This window comes from Salminus brasiliensis, chromosome 2 (genome assembly GCF_030463535.1).
Source record: "Salminus brasiliensis chromosome 2, fSalBra1.hap2, whole genome shotgun sequence".
Lineage (NCBI taxonomy): Eukaryota > Metazoa > Chordata > Actinopteri > Characiformes > Bryconidae > Salminus > Salminus brasiliensis.
The window spans coordinates 21,723,974-21,748,071 of record NC_132879.1 but is presented as its reverse complement, the minus strand read 5'-3'; the positions used below and the strand labels follow the sequence as shown (position 1 = coordinate 21,748,071).

General features: G+C 39.7%; 1 protein-coding gene across 1 annotated transcript in view; it reads left to right on the top strand.

Moving 5' to 3' along the window:
- cpne8 (copine VIII) overlaps window positions 1–24,098 on the top strand; it is a 48,635-nt gene that overhangs the window by 3,380 nt on the left and 21,157 nt on the right. Inside the window, exons 2-5 of the mRNA XM_072673670.1 lie at window positions 7,578–7,618; window positions 16,958–17,004; window positions 17,800–17,903; window positions 22,103–22,142. Of these exons, the coding sequence (XP_072529771.1) occupies window positions 7,578–7,618; window positions 16,958–17,004; window positions 17,800–17,903; window positions 22,103–22,142 (232 nt within the window). The remainder of the gene's footprint in view (window positions 1–7,577; window positions 7,619–16,957; window positions 17,005–17,799; window positions 17,904–22,102; window positions 22,143–24,098) is intronic.

Sequence of the window (24,098 nt, the reverse complement as noted above, 5' to 3'; positions counted from 1 at the left end):
AATATTTACTTCTATTATTTATATTGTGTATATATTGATAATATATCTATGTTTTGTATCTGAGTGTCTTGCTATCCCTTTGCTGCTGTAGCACTGTTATCTTATCATTTCTTAGCTTTAAGCAAGGTTTTGTGGTATATGAGTATGTCCAGTTGACATATTCCTAAACTGACTGGTATTTCTAATGCACATACTGTCTTATGGTAGGGAACGACCCTATGAGCTATAGTAAGCTAAAGTTAGCCCAAACACCCTAAAGTAACCATTTTCTGGCTACAGTTATAGGAAACATGCTTACAAGCAACATTTAAATAGAAGGGACACTTGAGATAATCTGACTGAATAGCCGTATAATTAGGCTGCTGATTAGCCTGGTCACTTCATGAATACAAGTGAAACTGATCATAAAAGGGAAAATGTTTGTTTTAAAGGGACCAAAATGCATTTATTGAGTATTGGGTGTTTTTGCAGTGAGCTTGTGGGAAAAATATGAGCTCTGCTTTTATTGGCTTTTTTATATCACTGTGTCACGTAGCTGCCTAGTTTAGCAACGTACCTAGAACAAATTATTGTTTTTTTGTGATGTGGAGGTTGTTTTTCTTACTGGATTGTGTTGCTGACCTCTCTAGGCCCTCACAGCAAGATGCATGGTTAGTTAGCTGGATAAATTATATCTGGCCTGCCAATTCTCCCTTCTCTGGTTGACCTAGCGTTTTAGCTTTTAGTCTTTTAGCCACTCCCTGGCTGCTGAGGTCTACCTGGTATCCAGGCCTTCCCAGCACTGCACACCTTGGCTTCCCCACATGAATACCCACAGTGGTTGCTTCTGACAGCATTTCTCCCTTCTCCGGTTAGCCTAGCTTTTCTTCCATATTGTCCTGATATAGCAATTTGTAGGCTTGTATGCTTGGTGGATTGGAACCTTAGAGGCACAAATGTAATGATGACTCAGAACAGACTTTGACATTACTGAGCTTCATCGATGGACATCACTTTACGTTATTGAATGTGTTTGTCTAAAGTCCTCTGTTATTGCTGTATCAACCAGTGGCTCCCAGCTGCAGTAATTCTTAAAACAACCCTTGGGCCAAAATCAAAAATCTGACAATCAATACACCTACATAATTGAACCATTCATTAAGCCTAATAAATATTAATGGTTATTAATAGCTTTTACTACTGTGACAGAGTAGACTATACCCTCTTTTGGTGATGTGAGAGTAAATATTTAAAGACATATACAGCTAACATTCATTAGCCTGGATTTGTACAGCACAGATTCAGCGTGGCATGGATCCAGTGACATATTTGCTTAATGCACGCTGAGTGGATGAAAAGACAAAAAACGCAGTTATGCTGAAAGGTACAAGTTGCAGTACAGAAAACAACATAACATTACAAGAAGCACATTAAACTTTGATGGTTTGAAGACTAATCACAGCACAGTGTAACAACGTAAGGTGAGGAACTAGCTCACAGGGTGAAATCAGAATGTCTTTTTCTGTCTCAGACCGAAGTTGACCTTTGCAGTTAACCTTTTAATAGTCAAGAGGGAAGAAGTGCCTCTGTTGACATGTGTTGTCTTAGCATATTGAAGGCTGCAGGCTAGCAGGGGGTCCGGTCAATAGAGTACAGCCAGAGATGTAGAAGGAGAAAAGACTCCCAGCCCATCACTCAGAGAGTCAAGCACATCTGTAGGAAGATGGAGGTTCTTTTGTACCTAGACTGTGTATGAACTCTTGCTCTTGCTAAAGATACCTGAGCAATAAATGTTACGATAATCTGAGCAGCATCTTGAGAATGTCCTGAGTGGACTGTTCTTGTTTTCTTAACATTCTTTTCAGGTTAAACTGCCTCCTAGGTCTGTACTCTGCCCCAATTTCTTCTATTTTTGCATATTTGTCACATTTTAATATTTTAGATCATCCAATCATCTGATTTAATATGAGATAAAGACAACATGTGTAAATACACAGCGCAGGTTTTAAATTAAACATAAAGATTTATTCATAACCTTTATCACCCTTGTGAGAAAGAAAATAGCTACTAAATCAACCAAATCCCACTCAGTGTCTAGAAAGCTGGCCTCCAGTGTATATATCGTGATTTTACTGCTGCTACTGTAAATTAGCCTAGTTAAGTATAGTGTATGTCATTAGAACAACCAGTTATTAGGTATCAGAGGCAACTGCCTTTACACATGGGTGATATAGGATGTGAATAAATCTTAATTTCAATAAATGGAAAGATAATTGTGGAGCTGCATTGTGTGTTTACTCTGCACCCATGTTCCTGATGCCTTAATGTGCATTTTCCCAATGTGCAATGAGGGTGGGAAGCCTGCTGATATTGAAGGTGGAAGTACTTCTTAAACTGAGTTGGATGATCTGAAATATTTAACTGGGACAAACAGAAGAAATTGGGAAGGGAGCAAACACTTTTTCATAGCACTGTACATCAAAGATGACTTAAGTAGGCTGTTCCCTTAATTCCACTGCAGTGTAGATATATCCTCATTAACCTGGGTTTCTTCTGAGATGCTATGAAATCTCTCTCCCTATGACAGCCAACATCAAAGGTGATTCATATTTCTCCTCCTCAGTCGTGGAGATGATGTTAAGTGAGAGGTGTACATTTTTTTCCTGACACAGGCTTTTTTTTTTTACGCCTTCAGAGTCTTGGGCTACATAGCACCATAGTTTTTTCCTAGTGTCAGCTGTTTGCTGGGACTCTAACGATGTACAATTTAGCATCAATATTGATAGCTGTGCTCTGCCAGACTTCTACTGATGCACTCATTAAGAATATTGAATATTTTTGTTTTGGAGCAGCTATGTTGTTCTGTTGTGCGTTGCTGTCTCTCCAGCAAAACTGTGTAGGATGTGAACTTTACGGCTAGCAAAAACTCCAGCAGAAAGTGCAGATGAGTGCTGACATCATAACATGTGTATACTGTCATAATGTGTACAGTCATGCATGCAGTGATGCCCACAGGTCTGAAACATAACTGGGGTGATGAGGGTGATATATAAGGTCTCCACACCAAAAAACTAACAAAAAAAGTCACCGCCCGTGGCTGAGAGTCCAAAATAGCATGACTAGCTTCTCTCTTTATCTCTGTGGGTAAGATGGTCCTCGTTCTCTCCAACACTTAGCATGATGCTAGCCATTGTGGGCAATTAGTGTTCTCCTCCGAGCATGTTGAGCTGTCGAAAGTTGAATGAGAGAGACTATAGGTGAGTGGCTGTCGATATACCTTGGGGAGATGTAACGTTGATCAGCCATAAAATTAGCACCAGCAACCGAATAGTGAGTAGAGCCCCTTTGTGCCGCCACAACAGATCTGACTCCACAAGACCTATGAAAGTGTCCTGTGGTATCTGTTACTTGTTCTTTTTTGGAGCATTTTAAAATGTGCTCACCACTGCATACCAGGTAAAGAAAGAAAAAAAGAAGAATAATTAAATAATAATTAAATAATAATAATATATATATGCTACCATATGTAAACATAACGTAATATAAAGAACAATTGGCAAATTCAGATGATGTCAAAAAGATGTGAAAAACGCAGAAAAAGCTAGGTGTCCCCAAACTTTTGACAGTGTAATTAAATGAACAAATCTCTAATACACCCTCTTTAGTATGGGCTCCTAGTGCTGGGTGCACATGGTAGTTCAAATGACGTGGTAGGAGGACCCCGCTGTGCAGGGATTTAAAATGGAGATGTGGTGTTATGTGGCAGATCTGAAGTGTAAATCTTTAATGAGAAGGATTCCCCACAAGTTTTCTCTCTCTTTCAGCCCTTCTGTCTCTGCCTCTCACTCTCTCTCTCTTTCTCTCTGCGGATATATGATGTGTTGAAAGGAACATAAATGTTGCAAATGTTGGAAGTGTTTAATGCTCCCCATGCTCGGTGCGCTTCTGCATGACTATATGTATGCACTCTTTCAGTTCATTACCTGCTAGGCTTGTGCACACACTGTCTCAAGTGCGCAGGTCTTCAAAACAGCCTAAATTCCAATTTCCATTCACTACATTAACCCCTGAAACCATAAGAGCCTGTACGTGGGCTCACACTTCAGTTCCTCACTACTTAGCTCACATATTCGTTTAATGGTACTTATCTAATAATTTATATGATTACTAAATAATGAGTCCTAAAAATGAATCATTTAAAAGTAAACATGGGGCCTAAGGGGCTAATAAAGCCAACATGCCTGAAAATAAGCGTTCAGAAGATAGAGCTTAGGCTGTTTTGAGAATTATAGCGTGTGTCCTGCAGAGCGTGTACTGTACTCCTTCAATCTTGCATGAATATGTGACGTCTTATGAAACCCTCTCCAAAGGGTGGAATACACATGCGCACACAAACACACACTCAGATGGCCTGCACTGGGTGAACAGTGAAGCGTGGTGGAGTGGGCTATCACTTGTTATCAGTTTCTGTGGTGTAATCGAACAGGGAAGTGGTGCATATGCACTGACAGAATGCCCCTCGCCCACAGCCACGCGAGCTTGCCTCAGTGGCAGCCTGCCTCAGCACCAGTGGGGCGGCTGATCTAGAAACATCACTCTCCATCAATCGCTCCCGCAGCCGTCCTTTCACATGGCTGCGGAGCTGTGCGGGAGAGGGACAGGGTGCAGGCTCTTCACTCCATTTCAGGGGGTTACCTAACCCCTTAAAAATGCCAAAGAAAGTGTTTTCTAATTTGTTCTTTGACATATAATCTTTGACATATAAATATTAGAAATGCAACTTTGGTTAGGGTGAAAAATGCTCAGATCGTTTCATTTTAGAAAGCCACATAAAAACACTGCAATTATTGTGGAGTCTTATTGGATAGTGCTGCTGTCCTCTCATTGTGCTCTCGCAGCGTGATGTGCTGTTAGCAAGCCACAGATTGTAGCTGGTTAGTATTTAGCCTTGCCCCCACTTGCTTCCCCAGGTTTGGCTTTCTTAAGTCATAAGTTTAAAAAAATATATGCTCGTATTCCCTCCTAAAGTGTGGTTAGCTCCAGTTTGGTAGTCAGCTGAGGTAGCTGAGTTTGTGCAGAAGTGTGCAGATGATGGAGAGAAATGATGAAAAAGCCCACAGTGTGTAGGTTAGTTTGAGCTCCCCTTCTGCAGACACAAATCCTGTTTTGCGTAGCAACCCATATTCCCATAACTAGCAGCGTCTGCTGGTGCTGTGCTGTTCTCCAGTATCAGCAGTTCTCCCGTTGCTGTCGAGTTGTGTCCAGTATTGACTAGGGCTTTCTCCAGTGGGCTGGGTGTATGTGAGGTTTATCAGTTCCATGTACCAAACTCATTATTCCCAGCTTACAGCTGCTGCTATAGAAATGTTTGACATTCTAGAGACCCCTTGATACCCTACATTTATTATGCAGTTATTATTCCTAACCCCATAAACGTTTAAGGCCTGTATGTTGACCCTTACATCAGTTTCTTGCTCAGGTAATTGCATAACTTACACAGTAGTTTCATATTAGTTGCAGAATAATTTATAGAGGTAATTAATACCAAATAGTGAGTCCTAAGGTTGTTATCTGAATATGACTGATTTTTAAGGGGAGAATCCTTTTAGGGGTGGTAATTTATTTAGTGCAGTTTGATCTGAGTTCATGTCAAGGTGCCAAAGTAGTGATTTTTAGTAGGTGGTAAATTTTTTCCAACTATGCCGTTTTATCTGGGCAGATGTCCCCCTGGTTGACTAATTCAATCAAAAGTAGAGTGTAAGAATCAGTCCTATTTATCACCTCTAAATAATTCAGTAATATGTACATCTTGCAGTTTACTCTTGCAGTTAAAGGGTTGACTGTGTTTTGAGGCTTTCCTAAGAACCTGGAAGCTACCTCAAAAACCAGGCGTCCTTTCCCTGCCATCCCTGGGCTTTCGCATCGTGGCTTTTTTGCGCCTTGAATAAATCATATTGTTGTTTCAGGCCCTCGAACACACACCTCATCCAGAGAAAGGGTCATGAAAGGTTTATGTTTTAATGTAGGACTTGGCACGGATTCAGACAGTGTGAGAAGAGAGGAGAGGTGGCAGATTCTGTGTGTTTTTCGCTTCCTTCCTGCTGGCTGCCATGCTGAGGCTTTGTTTAGGAACTTTCACTGTGGATCCATCTGGCTGCCCAGTCGAGCTTCAGAGTGACGTCTGAATCTAACCCACATTCACTTTAAAAGAAATATATCATATTAGAGCAACAGGGCATGTCAATTTGGTGTTACGCTTGTAAGCTGGGATGTTTCTTCACACAGCAATAACAATGTGTGTGTGTGTTAGTGTGTGTATGTGTACCTGCATTTTAACTCAATTAAAACAAAAGCCACATGCTTCAAATATTTTAAAATTAAAAGACAAATCTGTAATGTAATACATACAGGACATATTATTATTATATTCATTAGGGATGCACTGATACCACTTTTTCCTTTCTAAAATGATACCAAACTTTCAAGTATCTGCTGATACCAAGTACCCATACAAATACCAACCAACTTAAATACTCGATAGATGACTATAAACCCTCATACTCCTTAAATAGAACAGCATGCACTGGTTGATTAACTGCACATTTGAAAAGTTTCAGAGCAATGAAACAATACATATCACCACAATGCAGTAAGCAAGTTGGGAAGCATACTCTTGCTAAGCTCAACCAAACAGCTTTTGATTTGGTGTTTAAAATTCACATTTCATTACAAGTACACATCTCTATGTAAAAAGTTACTAAACTTCAGTGTGTGGCTTTAAAACAAGTTGCTTAAACTCAACCTTTGGTTTTAGAACCGAAAAACACCACATGGAAAGAAAAGGTAATTATGACTGGCTGATCACTGGTTGTTTAAAACATTTGATTTCATAAAGTATACAAACCAAATTTCAAAATTTTCAAAAAAAAAAAACTACATCAGTAAGCTTCATGGTATCGGTGCTCTCTGTTGCCGATACTGATACTCTGTGTAAGTGCCAGTATCTGCACTGATAACGATACAGTATCGGTATTGGTGCAACACTAATATTCATATTACATATAGGTGCTGGATATATATATATATATATATATATATATATATATATATATATATATATATATACACATTTGTTTTTATACCTTGCCAGAATATGAGTGATATGTGTGTGTGTATACTAATATATAGGTATATATATTTATTAGTATACACACAAATATCACTCATATTCTGGCAAGGTATAAAAACAAATGTGTATATGTGTGCTTCTTGACAATTGGCTGGAGATGCCATAGTAATATATGCACTCTATTTCCATTTCTCATCACAGTCCCGATGGCATGCTGATGAGTTAAGCTTAGCGGCTGTGTGGGAACAGTTTGATACTGTGGCTTCTTGTTTGAATCTCATTTCACAGACGAGAACCGCGCAACATGCCCTGAAACTCTCAATCAAGAAATCAAGCGCAGCACAGATTGAATCATGGGCAACAACAATTGGGGTGAAAACAAGCGTGTCTGCTCCCAGCGCCCTTAAAGAATATTTGGAATATGGTGGTCATTTCTCAAGCGTTTCCACTCTCTTTCTGTTTTTCACAGAAACCTGCTGGACAGAGACACCTTCTCCAAATCTGATCCAAGTAAGCTGTTTCTTCTTTATTCTCCATATGACTCACATCTATACCCGAAATGTGTAATACTGTGTTTGTATACCATTTAATGTGATTACACTATTTTACCCTGAAGCCAAAAAGAGAATCCAAATGTTAAGATTGTGACGTCATGTTTATTTCAGTTTGGACTTTCCTAAAATAGCTCTTCTCAAATGCTCGTAGCACTGGACCGCAGCCACACTGTAGTCACCACTGTGTGTAACACTGTCATGTTAATACATGATATTTTACCCTGCAACCTCGTTTCAGTCAGTGGAAGTCTAACTAATACACAACAGACTACACAAGCCTATACTTATCTGTCTTTAAGATCTTATGTGGGGAAGATTCTGTCTGCACTGCTCAGGACCATTATTCTTCTGCTCTCATCTTATCCTCAGCTCTTACATTGAGTGTAATGTCTGCTTCCAGAAATTTAGTGAAAGGATGAGTCGCCACGGGACACCATATGCTATGAGGGATGACCTCAACTGTAGACATAGAAAGTGAGAATACCATGGTAGCTTCAACTTCGTTGCATCAAGAAGCATGTAAGCTTTAGATCATCTAGAGCCAAACCTTCATCTATTTCAGGGTGTAGTTGACAGACTAATCGTAGCTTATCATGACCAGAAATATTTGGAAAGTAAAGCTTTGTGCTCTTTTGAAACAGTCGGTGGAGATGACAGTGGAACATAAAAAGCCATCAAATTTAGCTTTGCTGTATCTTTACTGTAGCAAAATGAAGCAAACCCCACTTTTCCAAATCAAATGCAATTTTACCAAAAGTCATGACCAGTAAACCAAGCAGACGCTCACAGGAGTAAAACAGTAAAGCTAGGTTATTGTAGAAAGGACAGTCCAACAGAAGGGTCAGCAAACAAGCACAGGTCAACAATAAGAAGGCAGTAATGCAAGGCATGGGCATATACGGGAATCATAAACAGGAGGTCAGGCAAGGTTTAAAAAACATAACACGGAATACAAAACAGGGCAAATCCAAAATGGGCCAATGAGAGGCAGAAACGGTCAAAACACCATCCAATAAACAATGCTTAGTACACACATCAAACAGTGGCAGTACTTTGCAATATCTAGATAAACTGAGCAGAGCTGAGACATAATTACAAACAGGTGACAAGCGTTAGTATACCGGTAACATTGATCTGTGAAACAGTCCGTGATTGCCAGAGGTTGAACTCCTGGCCATGACATTAGGATCTGATGAATCATGGGAGTTGGAGTTTTCTGGCTGGTCAGACTTGTTAGGAGAATTGCTTTTTTGCATAGTTTGATTACGTTATTTTAGGTACTGAGGAAGTAAGTGAACAAACTACATACCTACATTTATAATAGCTGAATATTTATTTTTTTGCAGCATCGGTATTGATCTATGCCAGCTGTCCTTATATCCAAGAAGGACCTAAATTCACCTACAAGGTCGAGCATATCATATAGTGATACATAGACTCCATACAGATGAAACTTCAACAGCTTACTACACTGTAATTATAATGAGGTGTGGAATGCATGCTTATGTGAATGGTTTTTATATAGAAAACATAGATTTCTACATATAGAGAAAACAAATATTCTAGCCTTGAGCTCCCTCTGTAATAGAAAGGATGAAGATTGCTAGGTACCCGTTATTACTGCTTCTGTTGGGTTATGATACAAAGTTTTAATCATGCTAATATATTTCTCTCCAAACCTGAACTGATCTAGAACCATCCGTAATTATCTCCTTTCTAACCTATCAAAGGCTTTTTCAGCATTGACTGAAAGAACGGCCCATGACTCTGTGATTGTATCAGCCAAGTCTATGATATGAAGCCAATAGCACTTGTTATCAGCAGTGAGACGTCCCTTATGAAACCTGTCTGGCCTTCATTTATTATGTAATGTAATATGCTTTCTCTTCGTACAGCTAGAGCTTTTTCTAAGATTACATTTTTACATTTCAAAAAGATACTGGCCTGTAATTAGTACATTCCAACCGATCTTTATCCTTATTCAGTAGTAAGGAAATAAGTGACATTGTCTGATCTCTGAAATGCTCTTTTCTTAACGGCGGAAATGAATGGCATTAAGCATTAACGGGCCAACTGTGTCCCATATTTCTATGTAAAACTAAGGGGGTAGCCCATTAATGCCAGAAGATTTACCACAATTCAGAGATATCTACTTCTTCCAGGGTTAAAGGTGCATCCAGCACAACCCTGAGTCCTTAAATGCTGTTTTTTAAGTTATTCATTGATGTAGAAATAGTAAGCATATGACTTCGGTTTGGTTGGATAAAACAATTGTCAGCTATGGTGTAACAAGCCATATTCACATATGGCATATTTTGACAATGATTTTCCTTTCACATGGGCTTATGGGAAAAATGATGAGCTCTGCTTTTATTAGATGTTTAATAAAACCGTGATAGCTTACAGGAAATATGTAGTCTAGTTTAGCCTAGTATATCTTAGTAGCTATACCCCATGACTAGTATAGCTTAGTAGCTATACCCCATGACTAGTATAGCTTAAAAGCTATACTGGTCATAATGTGTGGTTAGCTAGCTAAAAGGATTATAGCAGTCAGCTATGGTTTCTTTTAGGGTAACGTTTAGCCTAGCACAAATACCTGCACTCTTTCCCCTGGTTTGGTTTCCTTGCACTGCACTTTTAGGTTCACACTCTGATATGTGGCTATCTGTAGTTTGAGGTAGTATTTATGAGGGATTGGACATGAACGAACACTGGCACAGGAAATATCACAGTCATGAAGCCTGGTTTTCCTTTAATCAGCAGAGTCTGGAGGTGAGGTGAATGTTAGTCTTATGCTAGCCATACACTAGAAGACTTTGAAAAGCCTCTGAAAAGACAAAGTCTGACCCTCTCTCACACCTGAAGACAATATGTCATTACCCACAGAGTTTGCAAAGGCTGCACCTAGATTTAAATTCATTTCCCATCATGCTTCTGGTAGATATTTATAAGAAGTGAAACTGTTAAACAGTGAAGCATCAACAGAAGCAGCTTTTGGCCACAGCTGCCCTTGTGGATGCAGCCATTTGTAAATAAATAAATAAGAGAGTCTCCTCCATGTCTCACCTACCCACCAGAGAGGTTCCTGTAGCTGCTTTGTTGCTTTCTGTTTGGTGCTGAAGAGAGCTCACCTCTTGGTTATTCACAATGTCCACGTCAGAATTTGCAACTTGTGATAATATTAAACACGGTTGATTTGGTCAGAATGTCAAAACAAGAAAAAGACTTAAAAGAGTAAAGACACCTCACATCAGATGATCGGAGCGCACTGTAACTCTTGAAAATGTGATCAGTGAAATCACAGTGAAAAGTTGTTTGGTGTAAGACTACTATAAAATGCAAGCGCAATATTCGCAATAAGCTTAGATTTGCCATTTATACATTCACTCAGTAAGCCTATTTTCTCACTTGCTAGCAGTATTTCTTGCCTTAATCTCAGATTTTACTGAGAGTTTACTAGGTTGTTCTATATCTTGATGATATATATATATATATATATATATATATACCGTATACATTTTTTCTAGCATTAAATTATCAGTTGGATTTTGTAACGTTTGAATCTGTATTGGTTTTGGCGCAAAATGTTCATAGTGTCGGTTTGCCTTTGACTCTGTGAGATGCAGCTGTTGAGTGCCAGCTGATGACGACCCTGCCACTAATGAACACACAGATGCCCGTGACTGCAGGCTTCTCATTGTTCACTTTCACAGCATGGCTGACTTCACTGGCTTCCTCCAACACACACACACACACACACACACACACACACACTCATATACATACACACACATGCACATAGTGTTGTGACATTAAGAAATGCTCTAAAAGCTTTTGTTGTTAAATGTCCTCTCAGCTGAGGTTTATTAAGTATAATCCATCTTGCTGTCTGACCTTTTCAGCTGTTTGCAAACTACAAACTTTTCCATCCTCCCTCATAATTTACAGCAAACGGAGAAGTGGAAAGAGAAAGAGAGCGTGTTTGACACCAAATAGCTGTTTGCTTGCAGTGCTGGAAGAGAGAGAGAGAGAGTGGGTGAGAGAAATAAAGAGTACGGAGGATGAAGCCATCAGACTTGTTTTCTCTCACTCTCTCGCACGCACACACACACACACACACACACACACACACACACATACACACTAGGGCTACACAGTTAATCTCCTTAAATTTCTATTCTTGTTACATCCCAAGGCATCTAATATAGAGTACATTGAAAACAATGCCAACCCTTAAAATATAAGAGAGAGGAGTTGAGAGCCTGGACTCGCCGACTGTTCCTGGGCATTAAATGGGCTAAATCATTTGTTAATTATTATCACAATGTTGGCCTTTGCTGAACTGATACTGCAAATCGCTATAATGTGCTATAACAGGTCACAGCTTTTTTCCCCTCTGTAATCATCTTCCTAATTAACCTCAGTCATTTGAGATAAGTTACTGTGGGTGTTTCTGATGAACAAAACATTTTTATGATCGTTTACAGTTACATGTAAATGATAAACGCAACGTGAGTAGCTTGGGTTAAAATGCTTACCATGCTAACTGTGTTACAGCTTGGGTTATGTATGAGGTATACTGAAGAGCTGTCCCTCTATATTATATTAGTATTTGAGTAGAGTAGGCTATATACTCACAACAAGCAATTTATTAAGAAGTACACCTACTCATTCATGCAATTATCTAATCAGCCATTTGTGTGGCAGCAGTGCAGTGCACGAAATCATGCAGATACTGGTCAGCAGCTTCAGCTAAAGAGAGGTCAAATGTGAGCATGGCGTGATTGTGGTGTCTTTCTAGAAATGCTTATCTTCTGGGATTCTGGGAATCTTCTACTGGGTAGAGCAGTCTGTAGAGTCGGCTTAGAATGGTGCAATAAAGAAAAAACATCCTCTAAGTGGCAGTTCTGTGAAGAGAAATGCCTTGATGCTGATGAGAGAGGTCATCAGAGAATGGACAGACTAGTTTAAGCTGACAGAAAGGCTACAGGAACACAGATAACCACTCTGTACAACTGTGGAGAGCAGAGCAGCCTCTCCAACTTTGTTGTGAGTGGGCTACAACAGCAGAAGACTGTATTACACTTCTGTCAGGTGAATCTTGATTTTTGCTAGATTACACTAATGGGTCAGAATTCGGAGCCAACAGCATGAATCAATGGACCCAACCTGCCTTGTGCCGGTACTCAAGGCTGGCAGAGGTGATGTAATGTTGTTTTCTAGACACACTTTTAATGGCCTTCTCCAGCCACCAGATTTCAATCAAAAACACATTTAGGATGTGGTAGAACTGAAGATTGAGAGCATGAATGTGCTTCTGAAAAAAATCTATGCATGATGCAGTCAATATGGACCAGAAAATCAAAGAAATGTTTGTTACATCTTGTGGAATCCACACCACACAGTATTAAGACTGTTTTGAGAGCAAAAGGAGGCCCTACCCAGACCACGTTCCTAATAAAGTGCTTGGTGATTGTATATTTTGCTAAGTAGCAAAAGAAAATAATAAATTAGAGTGTCCTTCAGACTCGGTTTGTTACTGTAGAAGAATTGTTATTGTATTTTTTAAAATATACAATAAAAATTAATTGAGGAGTAGTGTTTATGGAAGTAATATAATCTAAATATGAAATATAGAAAATTCCATATCATGCAACCATAACCCATACACTCTTTCTCTCTCACTCCTTTTGGGCACTTCTTCTGATGTGAATGGCCATCAGCAGCAGCGGTGGCAGCAGGCTGGCAGTGGAAGCGCTGGACTCCTCTTATGTAGGGAGGCACTTGTGCTGAGTTCATGTCTTAGCTATGCTGACGTGATTGGGCCAGTCGCACACGATTAGAGCGCCTGAATACACTCTCCGGCCAAAAGACACAAGTTTCAGGGGCTCCAGCGAGCTAAATTTAGAGTCACTCTCATGCTGAGCAGCTGGCACTATATGTGTGTGTGTGTGTGTGTTCGTGTGAATGTGAATATCTCCATAAGTATGTTGTTATATTGTCTACCCAAATGTATGTAAATAATGCAGATGAGCAGTGAGCGTGGCTGCAGTAGCAGGGGCCAGTGGTGTGCATCCCATCACTGCGTGTGTGTGTGTGTGTTTGTGCATGAATTCAGGCTGGTGTGTGTGTGAGGCGCTACCCAACAAAGATGGCATCTCAATCAAGCTGTGCTGACATTAATATTGAATTTCTCTAGAGCAGTAGCTGGCATTCTCCGTGCCACAGGGACAGTGCACAGAACACGCTGCGGGTACAAAAGAAGCATGAGATAAAGGCCTCAGTGTTGTCTGTGTGTGAACAGGAGACTGTATGCTGTTCACGTTCTCGCTAATCCTCTGGCTACACAGGGTGCGCACGTGTGTGTGTTGTACATTTCCATGACAAATGCTTTAAAGTAAAGGCAATGTTCTACGTAGAACCAATGAAACTCAATTAGCTTAAATGCTTAAACGATTCTTCCCTATGATGGAGAACCTCTTGGAAAAAAAAAACACATGAATTTCCCCCAGTTTTCACCAGAAGTCAATGATCCAAATATTAGTTCTCTCTGTTTACACTCTGTTTTCACAAGACTGAAGTAAAATAAATGATATTGGGCATATATAATCTGCCTCTGGTAGATCTGTTATGGATCATAACATTGGATGCCCTGTGACTATTGTGAATACAATGCTAAAACAATATTAGAATATACTTAATGCTATATATGCTATAGCAAACCAGGAAAAGGGCCCAACGCTTAATCAATTTAGTTCATTTGACGGCTGAATTAGTTGCCAACTAATTGTTAACTAGGTGTGGTTCAGGACGCATGTAAATGGCAGAATAAATGCCAAAGGTTAACTCTAACAGTGTAAAATACAGTTTTACTCCATTACAGAGCCATAAGGCAACACGGCCACACATTTACCACAACATCACTCTGGTGTGTGAGTGGAGAGCAGAGTTTTATTAGTGTGAGGTGTGGGAGTATAAAAAGGAGAACTCTTCAAGTAAGTCAACCCAGAGACGTTACAAATGAGGAAAGCGGTCATTGGCTGAAATATGAATGGGTGGTGGTCACTGGTTGAAATATGAATGGAAATTCTTGTAACGTTTAACATACTTCTGTTAGCGGATAAAGTCTCACATTTCAGCAAAAATAGCCAATCAGCTTGCTGGTTATACTGCGAGTGGAGGAGGGTCGACAATATTGTGGCTCCGGTCAGACCGTGTCAAAATAAAAGTTACTAATACAAACAAAGCCATAACACAAAATCATTTCAAACTGTAATAATTTCTCTCTTTTTTCTTTTTTGCTGATCTGAAAAATTATGGGAAACTGATTAAATGAAAACGGATTTAGATTTGTTGTATTTTATGTATTTATTTTTATGTATTGTTTCATTTATCTGTAATTTGAGCAGGTAAGTTTATTAACAGAGTTACGCATTTTAATTGTCTGGATTGTTACTTAATAAATGCATAAAAAACCTAAAGCTAGCTGATTGCTACATGAGTTGCTATACTTAGTAATACCCGCATTAGGACATATCACACTTTTTGTAGCAAGTGTTTCAGTTCATATTTGGGGATTTCCATTCATTCTTTCTCACAAAAGGCATATCATTCTATGAGATTACTGGGTTTTCTTGGATGTACTGCACTTCTGACTATCTATCTATATCTATCCACAGATATTCAAGAATATTGATAGATTGGGGGACTGTGAGGGCCATAGCAAAACCTTAAGCTTGCACCTCTTGAGGTCGTCCATTGTGGCTTGTGTGTTTAGGATCATTATCGTGCAGTAGCAGCCATAGTCTTGTCAAAGCCAGATTTTTTACAGATGGTATGATGTTTGCTTCTGAATTTATCTGTTATTAAATTGCATTTAAAACAGTTCACCCCCTTGATTAAACATTAGAATGGTGTTTTAAAAAAAATTCTGCACCCTTACCTCATTATGGTACCTATGACATACCTCATTGTGGCCAGAAAGTTGGTTTTCCTGCATCAGGCTTGTTATTTGTTCCTTTGAAAACGCCTGATGCTGAATTTTGTGGTGGGGATGCAGGAAAGGTTTTTCTTCTGATGACTGTTCAGTGAAGGTCATGTTTGTGCTGGTGTCACTGCACAGCAGAATAGTGCACCACCTCTCTAAAGCCTTCTAAATCTAAAGGTCTTGTCAGATGGGAGTTGTGACCTCCACCTTTTTGGTAAACTGCCATTTCTTAATTACATTTTAAACTGAGAAAACAGCAACCAGAAACTGCTTTGCTGTCTTCTTATAGCCTTCTCCTGCTTCTCCTGGGTATCAGTTGTTTTCATGTTCAGAGTGCTATGCAGCTTCTTAGATGGCCAGAGTATCTATAATGCTTTGAAATTGGCATCACCTGACCTTTCCTAATGATGATTGTGAAAAAGCCATTGCCCAAGCTGATTATGGTCTAAGATCTTGGTAAAAATGATCTGAAAGCTCAGATTTATTGCGGTGCCAAAACTGTAACAAAGATTTTGACTGTGTGTACTCGTTTTAGGAAAGTGACCAGGAGTCTGACATATTCACACACTCAGTTGCACTGAATGAAAGTGTATGTTTAGACAGCTGAGGCTCACACACACACACACAAACACACACACACAGACACAATCTCCTCTTCCCAGCCAGACAATAGCTTACAGAGCAATGTATTGTAATCTTACAGCTCTCGGGGGTCCCATCCCATCATGCAGGTGAAGGATTATCACATACTTGGAATATGATAATGCTTTTTTTTTTTTTTTTTTTTTTTAATTAGAAATATTTTTAGAAGCTCCCTGATAGAAGGACAGCCAAGCAGATGGGCAGAGCAAGAGAGAAGCTGTGAGCAGCTTGATCTGAATTGGCATGAGTATGTGTGTGTATGTGTAGCCTAGTGTCATTTCTGCTTATTTAAAAGCTGTAGTAAATCTACAGATCCTTGAAAGGCTCATTTGTGTTCTATTTAGATGCAATATCAGTGAAACAGATATGAAATATATATATATTGTCTATTTTTAATGACTCTTGAAGTTCGTTCGCAATTGATTTTACTGTCCCTGTGTGACAGAACGAGCAGCGATGAACTATTTTCCTTTTCCGATCTAAGCTATGCAGATTTGCACAGCCACATCCTGAATACACATGCTGATTATTGATTTGCATAATTAGTGTTTGGTCTCATCAGTGCGATGATAGACAAACACTAAAAATACCACCTCTCTGCACTCAGGATTAGCCTGGCCTTCTTCTGTCTGCTCACATTCTTTTTGTCTTGCATTCCTTCAGTATGTGTGCTGTACACTCAAACGGTGGCATCCAGGGAGTGGCGAGAGGTGAGTGTATGTGTGTGTGAATCCCAAAACTACCTGCCTCATCATTTATCTAACAGTGATTAAATGCTTACTGCAGCCGAGTGCTGAAAAGCTAACTTTAGCACTTCTATTAAACCTCACTCCAACAAGATAACTGCATGCATAGGCCAGAATAGAAGTTGTAGACACATATACTATATGGCCAAATGTTTGTGGACACCCCTTCTAATGAATGCATTCAGCTACTTTGAGGTGCACCCATTCCTGACACAGATGAGATGTGCAAATGCACACACATAGAGAAGTATTGCAGATAAAATAGGACTCTCAGGGGCAGATGAACATGAACCTGTTGGCACCATGCCTAATGCCAGGAGTGAGCTAGAGGGGTATAAAGTCCGCCAGCATTGAGCTGTGGAGCAGTGGAACTGTGTTCTCTGGAATGAAAGAGCTTCATCCAGTACTTTTGGGATGCATTGGCGAGTTGGGGGTGAGGTGGGGTGGTGATCATCCAAAATCCTGAACACAAACGCTGTTGTCGCTGAATGCAAGCAGATCCTCACAGCAGTGCTCCAAAATCAAGTAGAAAGTCTTCAGTGGACAGTAGAAATAGTTACTCCATCAATAACAGGATAAACTCTTTTTAATACCCTTCAGAAGAAACAGTGAATGGGTAGGTGTCCCAATACTTTTGTCCATATAGTGTGTATTGCCCAGAACTGTGGTGCTGTGTCTAGTCAAGTTGTGTACTGATGTTTTCTTGTTGATAACATAGTGGTAACCCTTTGCTTTATGTTTGGTGTCTTTTTGGAGTAGTTCGGGAGAACAGAGGTCATCGACAACACTCTGAACCCAGACTTCGTGCGAAAGTTTATCCTGGATTATTTCTTTGAGGAGAGGCAGAATCTACGCTTTGACTTGTGAGTATAAGCAGTGTATATTTGTACGTTTGCGTGTACAGATTTAAAGTAATGTGACATGATGTAATGTAATAATGTAAAAAATGTGTTAATATGACATATTTTCATGTATATGCATATACCCCACATATTTACCGAGGGAATAGAATGGGAGAATAACTGTGAACAATAGGTGTTTATCCCCAGGAATATTCCAGACATCTTGATGCATCAGCACATGTGAAATCACACACCCACATTTGTTAGGTTAAGGCTTGTTTGCTTTCACAGCAAATTATATACAGCACCCCAGGAATTATATTAATGCATTATTCACTTCTGTCACCAGCCTTCATTCTACAAACACACACACACAATATTTAGTATCTCTCTCTCTGCATGTACAGTGCATTACACATATAGCATGTGTATATATATATATATATATATATATATATATATATATATATAGAGAGAGAGAGAGAGAGAGAGAGGGATCCTTCATGTAAATCTGTATCCTCAGATTAATTCTCAAAATGGCATTATTGCCATTTGGTAGAATTCAGATTATATAAAGTTATGTGGAAAATTAGAACCCTGAGAGAGGGAGAGGGAGGGAGAGAGGGTTATAAACACATAAAACTGAAGAAATCAAAAAAAGAAAATCATTTGAAAAATGTAATTAATAGACATGCAGTTTTCCTGTGAGGGAAAAGTAACCACACCCCCATATGTATAATAACTTAAAGCAGCAATATGTAGAATTTGAACCTTAATATAACATCTTCAAAATCATGTCAATGCTCCGCTAGCCTCTAAAATGGAGAGCAGTGTCTCTATTGTTTCTACTTTGGGCTAAAGCTTGGGCAAAATGGGCAGGACAGCACTCACGAGAACTACACAATGCTGCTTAACTAGAGCCATATTTGTGAGAAGTCTGGTAATATTACTGTACTGAGTCAATTTTTGATTTGCTCTTGATTGTTGAAGTGAGTGGTATCATCAGTCTGGGAAGAGATTTTAAATATATCAATACAATTATAAATCAGCTATTTCATTGTCTGGAAAATAATTTACAAGAGAAAACTACTGCCAACATGACCAGGTAGGGGCTGTTCTTGCAAGAACTCCACCAGCAGCAGCTCACATGATTTAACTTAAATTAACATTGATTAACCAAACAAGGTGTTGAGATATGGCTGCAGCTATGCTGGGCTTCATTAAACAGCTTTGGTTACAGATACAGATATGGTTAAGCTAACAGATACACACATTAAATCACTTCTTATCACATTCATTCTGTGTGTGACGTGTGTGTATTCCAGTGTGCACAGTGTGGTGCAGTGTGGTGGCTGTGCAGCAGTGGTGCATGTATGTTTGTGGGATGCCGCTCACATATATATATATATATATATATATATATATATATATATACATATATGTGTGTGATATATATATATATATATATATATATATATATATATATATATATATATATATAGCTGTATGTGTGACGCCAGCAGTGCACTGAAGCATGCAGGAGGGAGCGAGTCTGACAGTGTTGAATAGAACATTAGGCACATGTGCCTTTGCCCTGAGTCACTCATATAATCAAGCTCTGTGCTTTTTCATAGGGGTGTAACAGCACACAAAAGGCACTATTCGATTAACACCATGGTTTGGACCCCACTGCTCAGTATGAGTTCTGTACAGTGGGGAAAAAATAACAAACCTCTCCCTTTAAAGGCATAAAGAGACCCTAGGTTTATTTTTGTTGATTTTGAACAGACAGGTGTGCAGGTTACAGGTGTCTTTTACCTAGTACACTGCATAATTTGCACACTACCCCTTATTATTTATGACTTGGAGACGCATTGTCCATAGCTGACCGTGCACTGTGTATTCCCTGTACAGCTGTGTCCTACTATAAGGGTTTGATTTAAACACATGCACTGATACACCCCTACTCTTTCACTATGACATCCACGTTTAGACACGATAATTACGGCTTGACAGTGGAGGCACACATGTAGAGGTGCTCAGAGACAGTGCAGTTACAGTGCAGTTTTATGTACGCTCATTTGCTTGCTCCTCTCTTGTTTGCGCGAACTCTGCTTATCTTTGTGTCACAATTCTGTAACACTTCAGATATGGCAGACATGCTTTTTCACACCTGCAGACTTGCTTTGCTCAGTAGGCCTGATAAAATATACTGTTATGTCTGTTTTCCACAAATGGAAATATTGCTGACAGACATTACTGGTATTTGTGAGTTTATTGTGCCTCATTTCTCACAAAAAGAAAGAAAATAGACTGAGCACTATGCATAATTTAACATGAGCCTTTACTCACACCTTTCCTGTAATCACGTGCATGTCCACACACACACACACACACACACACACACTATCATACAGTACAGGATGCAGTCCAGTCATTAGGTAAGGGCAATTACACAGCGGTCTATGGGAGCATATGGGTTTGAGTTTGTTGTGATAATGTATGAGTGTATAGAGCTGGGGTCTCTGTGTCTGCGGTTAAAAATACCTACTCATGTGCTCATTTCCCTTCAGGAGCCCTGTTTGAGTCAGCACACCAGCATGACAGCTTCAGAATAGGGCAAGAAAAGCCAGAGAAAGTGAAAAAAAAATGTATAGGCTCACTGCTGTATGGGGAAAAATAGCCTTGCTAGTAGCTCCTCTTTCTGTATCAGTTTTCTGTTTCAATTATTACTTTTCAAAAAGCTCTTAGATACAAAACCATACCCAATCACACTGTAAACTGCTACCCCACAGTCTCTGGATACTGTATTGAGCTACACTTCCTATATTGGTGCACTTTAAAGATTTGAAGATTTAAATATTTTTTAAAGGTTTTTGACCTCTGTAAAAAATATTACAATATAATAAGAATAAAGAAGGCCTTCATGGTTAGGTGTCCACAAAATAAACATAGTCAAGTGTAGTAAGTGGCTCAAGGTCTTTAGCATATAACAGCATAGATGTCAGTGTATTGCTGTAAACACTGACTACTTTGTTCTTTTGTATCTATACAGCCATATATGTAGTTGTTGACAGTCATGACATTAAACAGCTGTATTTAATGCATATATTCAGTGAATGTTAGCTCCAATACAATTCTATTAGCAAAAAAAATCTAGTAACATACAATTGACTTTTTTTTCAAAATTGCGATTTTTCAGTGAATGCTTTAGAAAACATGAGAAGCTTTAACTACATCCTGCATAGCTGCAGTGTGACTAAGAAGAGGCAGGGCTATTGTTTCATTAGGTGCACATATACAGTAACCCTGCCTCCTCCCAGTCACGCGGCTTGTGTTAGCTCTCTACCAAAAGACAGTATAGCGTAGTAGTATAGAGGTGAATATAGGATAGATATACTAAGGACAAAAAGTACTGAAGTAACTGTATGTCTCAAATATTCAGGATCACATTGTGTCCAAACATTTGACAAAGCCAATGTGAGGCCATTGCTGTCCAGATATTACTTGGGTGGCAAACTGTTCTTAGTACAGCAGTGATATCAACAGTTAGTGACATTTTAGAGTGTGTAGTGATGCTATATTAGGCGCAACACTGCTGGGTTGAGAATAGTCCACCATCCAAAAATATCCAGCGAGCAGCAGTCCTGTATTCAGAACCTGACCACTGAGAAAGGGCAAAAAAATGACTGACATAAATGGTGCATAAAAATGAGCTATAGTTTCTGTACAACAGCAAGGTGTTCCAAGAAGGTGGGTGTTTGGTGGTAGGTGTATGGCGAGTAAATATACACAGTATAAAGATTTTGTCAGCAGTGGTCCCATGTTGATCCATCTCCTTTCATGGAAAGGGTGGAGGGTGGATGATGTACACCCACAAAGTTCACTTATATAGAAGGTGCACATAGTAAAATGGCCAATGAGTGTAGGCACAAGGTAAGTAGATCTAATAAACTGGCAAATCGATTTAGTGTTTACCTTTTCCAGCCCGGTACCACGGAACGATGGAAAAGGCCAGAATTTCCATAAGGAATGTTATAAGTCAAAGAATTTTGCAAGGCTTGGCGAAGGCTGTGTATTTTCTGTCAGTGTTACAGTGCTTGGGTTGGGGATGGGGAGAGTGCACTGACAGTAGCTGAGGGGGAGAGTGCTGTGTGTGATGCTGGTGGACTGGGTGAGAATGTTCCGGACTTGACTGAGTTTCTTATCTTCCCCTCCAGGTACGACCTCGACTCAAAGAGTGAAAACCTGTCCAAACATGTAAGTGAGTGATGGTGGCTTACACTTTGCAAGTGTGTATATGTGTGGGTGTGTGTTTGTCTGTGGCTGATTTGTCCACGATGGAAACTGTGCAGTCACTGGCTGCACATGAACAGTGCCTCAGAGCTCTAGACTTGATGGGATCAGAAATAGAGGTCACTTCATTTTTTTTTCTCACTACACCTAAACAATTGATCAAGAACGATTTTGACTTTCATCAATTCCTCATTTTTTAACCGCAACCGAAAACTAAAAACAGCCCTAGCGCCTTGGCATAAGACTCTGAGGACCCTGACAACTGAGGGCTGTGGTCTCTCTCTGCCAGAGAGGGAATGCCATTTGCTGACGGAGGGTCACTCAACCTTGTAAAGTCTTTTTGTAAATAACACACTTGTGTTATATTGTGTGATGGAAGATGGAAAAGCAACACCGCCATAATCAAGCTGCTTCTTCTGCAGCCAAATGACAGTGACACAGAATCAGGGCTATCTCTCGTCGCCTCTATGCGCTGTGGGAAGTGTAGCCCTTTAGGGTCACTGACTTTAGTTATCTGCAGTAGAGTGTATCCCAACACTCTGCACTGTTCTGCAGGAGCAGACGCAGTGAAAAGAATCTTAGGGTTTAGGCATTCTGCTGTTATGCACTCACCAAGCACTTTCTTAAGAAGAGCAGGCCACCTGCTCATTTATGCAATTATCTAATCAGCCAGTTGTGGGAGTTTGAAGATGACATTGTTGGCTCCAGGCGGGCATTATGTATTATTATATCTACAACTGCTGATCTCCTGGGATTTCCAGCGCAAACGTCTCTTGAGCTTACTCAATATGGTGCAATAAAGAAAACACATCCAGTGAAAGGCAGTTCTGCAGAAACGCCTTGTTAAGGTCAATAAAGAATGGCCACTCTGGTTGGTGCTGGCAGAAAGACTACAGTAACTACTATACAACCTATCTGTACAATTGTGTTGAAGAAAAATACATCTCAGAATGCACAACATGTCTAACCTTGAGGTGGATGGGCTACAAAAGCAGAAGACCATGTCTGGTACCAATTCTGTCAGGCAAGAACAGAAAGCTGAGGATGCAGTGGGCACAGGCTCACCAAAAAAATGTAGCCTGATCTGATAAATCTTGACAGTAAAAATCCATGGACCCAACCTGCCTTGTGTCAACAATCCAGGCTAGTGGAGGTTGTGTAATGATGTTTCCAAATTCAGATGTATTTGTATAGCTCTTTAGAACTGGCGTTGTCACAAAGCAGCTTTACAGGAATCAGTAATAGCACAAGGGATCAGCAAATCATAAAACAAACATAATAACCCTCAGTGAGCAACCCAAAGGCAACAGTGGCAAGGAAAAACTCCCTCAGAGCTTGAGTAAGAAACCTTGGAAGGAACCAAGACTCATAAGGGGGACCCATCTTCCTCTGATCGGAAAAATTAAAAAATGATTGATGAATACCACCAAGACTGTTCTTCTGAATATAACAGTGAGGTCAATTTTCTTCAGTAGTCTTCCCAGTCACTAGATCTGAATCCAAAAGAAAACATTTGGGATGTAGTTGACAGAGAGATTGTAAAAAGCATGTAAAAGCTAATATAGGTCCTACTCAGTATACTACTACTACTAGTATAGTGTTCCTAATTAAGTGCTTAGTGAGTGACTGAGCGTGCATCTGCAGTCTTTAGCGTTTCCTCCAAAGTCTGCCCTCCAGCCTAGGTTAGAAGACCAGAATGCTGATGCTACATTAGTTATAATTGGCTTTGGATATCAATACAGCTAATTAGCTAGCTATTGTTGTCCATGTTGGGCTGAGTCTCAGAGGCCAGAGCTCATGTTGGCCTTAGACAAGCTACTATTATTTTCGTAGCTATATCTGCAGGCAACTATGCTAGCTAGCTACATCAACTGCACAGTTTTTAATGAAATGTAACAGGCAGAATATTTAGCCTACCTG